This window comes from the organism of the source record quoted next, assembly GCF_019968985.1.
Source record: "MAG: Porospora cf. gigantea B chromosome Unknown PgB_NODE_2621_length_3321_cov_122.096, whole genome shotgun sequence".
NCBI classification, from domain to species: Eukaryota; Apicomplexa; class Conoidasida; order Eugregarinorida; family Porosporidae; genus Porospora; species Porospora cf. gigantea B.
In genome coordinates, this window is record NW_027178859.1 from 1 (window position 1) to 3,321 (window position 3,321).

The 3,321-nt window shown below is 53.3% G+C and overlaps 2 protein-coding genes across 6 annotated transcripts; one reads left to right on the forward strand and one right to left on the reverse strand.

Annotated features, from left to right (window-relative positions):
* On the reverse strand, positions 1-2,264 carry KVP17_004231 (uncharacterized protein; the record flags this gene model as incomplete). 4 transcript variants are annotated; one of them, XM_068522246.1, is made up of 4 exons in its annotated part: positions 1-510; positions 539-1,143; positions 1,170-2,224; positions 2,253-2,264. In XM_068522246.1, coding segments are annotated over 4 exons (2,182 nt in total), but the record flags the coding sequence as incomplete, so codon positions are not given. The 4 variants fall into 4 exon arrangements, with proteins under 4 accessions (XP_068376191.1, XP_068376192.1, XP_068376190.1 ...); XM_068522247.1 differs by lacking the exons at positions 539-1,143; positions 1,170-2,224; positions 2,253-2,264 and having other exon boundaries at positions 7-307; XM_068522245.1 differs by lacking the exons at positions 1,170-2,224; positions 2,253-2,264 and having other exon boundaries at positions 486-1,088.
* A 55-nt stretch (positions 2,265-2,319) lies between these two features.
* Positions 2,320-3,141, forward strand: KVP17_004232 (uncharacterized protein; the record flags this gene model as incomplete). Of its 2 annotated transcripts, XM_068522249.1 has the most annotated exons (2): positions 2,320-2,965; positions 2,994-3,124. In XM_068522249.1, 2 exons carry the CDS (start codon positions 2,320-2,322, stop codon positions 3,122-3,124), a joined length of 777 nt encoding a protein of 258 aa, XP_068376194.1. The 2 variants fall into 2 exon arrangements, with proteins under 2 accessions (XP_068376194.1, XP_068376193.1); XM_068522248.1 differs by having other exon boundaries at positions 2,320-3,141.
* Between the last annotated feature and the right edge of the window lie 180 nt (positions 3,142-3,321).

Sequence of the window (3,321 nt, forward strand, 5' to 3'; positions counted from 1 at the left end):
TCTTACAGAACGCCACGGAGATGCGGGGATCGCAATAGTGTTGACGCGAGGTGCCGGTGGCGACTGCCTTGTTCGCGTCCTTGAGCTTCATCTTGAGCTCGTGGTTCTCTTTCTTCAACTGCAGCTGCTTCTGTTTCCTCTTCGCTTGGTCCAAGGTCCAAGACTCTTTCGCGACGCTCACGCGATCTTTCATGCAGGACTTGAATGTGAACTTCGTCTTCTTTCCGGCTTTCACCCACGCTGCGGCCTCTGCGACTTCGCGAATGTCCTCCAACATGTCCTCCAGCTGCTTCTGCATCTTCTCCATACTGGAGTCGTGTTGTCGAGAGACAGCCCGCTGATGGTTGCACAGCACGGCTACCTGCCTGTTGCTGTCTTCGTAGAAGCGTCTGAGATCCTCCGGATTCGCCGTGTCCACTGACCGAGGATTAATTCTCCACAGCTCCTGCTGCAACGTGAAGCTGGCGTTGTATGTCCTGAACACCTTAGCGGACAGGCCAGGCATGAGCTCTGCGTAATTGACCGATCACAGCCCCACCCTTGAGGTACCTGTTCACAACGGTGGGACTTATCCTGTCAAACACATCCGTCTCGGGCTTCTTGTTGTTCAACAACCCGGTGAGCGTTTTAAAGGCCAGATCACTGATCGTCACCGTGTTGAGGTAGCGGATAGAATCCTTTCCGAGGAAGTCAAGTGTCACTTTGTTGTTGTCCTCAGTAGTGATATGCTCCTTGCGCAGACTGCAACAACCGACAGTGTCAGCCTCCGCGTCAGTGTCTTTCTCGTTGCCAACTCGCAGTGCCAGGACGTCTATGACGTAAACGGCCAACCCGAGTTGACGATCCACCGCGTCCCCGTTTAACATCTTGCTGGTGTAGTCCCTTCTGATGCCCTTGATGAAATGTTGCAGCTTGCGGGCCTTCTCATATTTGGCATGATCAGTCTGACCCTTCACGGCACTAGACGGGCTGAGGAACACGTACTTAAAGGAGTTGTTGATGGAGTCCCGGTAGAAGGATAGCCAAGTCACGGTGTTGTCGTGGTACACGTCTTTCCAGCAGTGGCCTGCCATAGTCTCACATAGCATGGGAACAGGGGCGTCATCTGCGAGGTTGAGCGTGACTTCTTCGGGAAATATTCGCCTGTGTCTCCCGCATAGCGCTCTCACTTTTTCAATTTGCCCATCTTGGGGTGTGCACCTCGACCTCGGAACAGGCTGGGCGGTTCTGCTTTAAACGCGCCCACCTTCTCTCTCAAGCCGTCGTAGAGGCAAGTGGCATTGGGCCCATCGACCAACTGGCGAGAAGCTGCCTCGCCTCGTTTCTCGTCGGATGTGAGTTTCTTTTTCCGAAGCGTCTCCTCCTCCTTGCGCGATTTAAAGAAATTCAGCATCTCAGTAAAATCGCAGTCCTCAAACTGCACTGCTCGTTCGAAACCTACGCCAGAGCGAATAGGGTGGTCCACTGGGAGGGATGCCAGAAAGTCGGCCCAGAAGTTCCTAATGAATTTCTCCTTGGTGCCGTAGTCCGACTCGGCAGCATTACACCAGAAGCTGGCAGCTTCCTCCGCCTCAGGCGGCAGAATAATGTCTACACCCATTACCTTGAAAGGCCGTCCGTGTGGCTCATAGGGCTTACCAAATACGATCCCCTTATGCTCCAAATATGTCCACTGGCGCCCATCATCCTTAGAAGATTCATTGGCCCACCACTGATTTATGGGCTCTATGTGTTCCTCTGTGACCACATGACGTTTCTTGCGGCGATGAGACGGAGAGGGCGAGGGCGAGGTCTCCATAACTGGCGCCTCAACCGGGCGACCCCAAGCCGTTTTGTAAGCGGGTGGTCCGCTGGGGATAGGCGGAGGAGGGTTGGGCATCGCCATCACCTTCATAAGGTTGCGACCATGTTCAGGTCTGGGAGTGGATGTTTCAGATTTGAACTCCGCTGATTCTTCCTTGACATCTTTCACGTCCGTCTCGACCTTGGGAACCGCCTCCCCGTTGAGTGTAATGGCTGGGGCAGGCGCATCGGGGCATGAAGATGCGGGTGTCCCGGGAAGCAACGGAGCTTCGGCGGATGCGGCAACTGGTTCCAGCGGAACCGACACAAGGGCGTCCGACAACGGTTCGTCATCGGACAGCTTCTGCCGTTTGGTCTCGGGAGACCCCGCATCAGAACCGACAACACAGCGTCGTCTGCGACCCATAAGGGGCTCCTCGTCCTGAGTACGTCGAAAACATCACACCCACACTGCTGTCCATGAACTGAGATTTGTCGATTTTCCTCCGCACATCTTCCATTCCAAATATCGCCGGCATGAAACGACGTCTAGAGGAGCGACTACTTACAGCCTCCATAGAGCTCATGTTGGTCAGCGTAGCTCTGTGTTTGCTTCAGCGAAGGTACATGCCGATGGGCGAATTGTCTGATGGTCTTCGTGTACTTGCCATTCTGGCCGCGACATACATGCACTGGTTAAGTGCCAGCATGACTCAGATGAGTTCGTACTACAATGTCAGCTGTCTCTGGGGGTTTCTGCTGGCCTCGAATCTTTTTGTCGGATACCACACATCATGGAATGCATTGACAACCGCTATCAACGCCTTGTCGTTCTTCTTATTGTTCATCCTGTCGCCGCAGAATCTAGCTCGGCGGTTTGGGCTTTTTGCTTCGTTTGTTTTTCTGCTGGCGTTGCCCTTCATTGTAGTATCTTTTGTGGAAACGAGCCGCGACAGGTCGAGGTCGGGATTGGAGGAGAAGTTAACGGTGTCTGATGCATTCGGCGACAGCGGCTACTTCAAGAATGACACACGTCTCTACCTGTTGCGGCACGACCCTCGCAGTGAGCAAATCAAATACGCACTCGGGTCTGGCTTGGCTGACATTCTCAGGAACACCGGTAGAATACTCGAATGCGAGTTCAAGGCACACAAACTCCGCAGCTTAGCAACCGTCCGCGTCGGTAAGATGGTGATGTACCCCTCAATCAGAGACATACACTTGTCCAGACTCGATGTCGGCAAAGGAGAGATCTCAGTTTCTGGTGACCGCCTTGAGTCAGCCGCTCCCGCGTATAACTATGAAAGGTGTTGTGCAGCCTGCCCCCTTGCTACCTCTATAAAGATGTGTCCCAGCTGAAGCAAACACATTTTGAGGCTTTTTGCATTTTGAGGCTTAGCCCCCAGATTCGTCTGATTTAGGAATAAGGTTTCAAATAATTGCATCAGACAAATTACGCGTCCACTGTGAAATTGAGTGGATCGTCGGTCGCCAAACCTTTTAAGGGATCACAGCACTTGGTCGTCCCGTCAACACAGG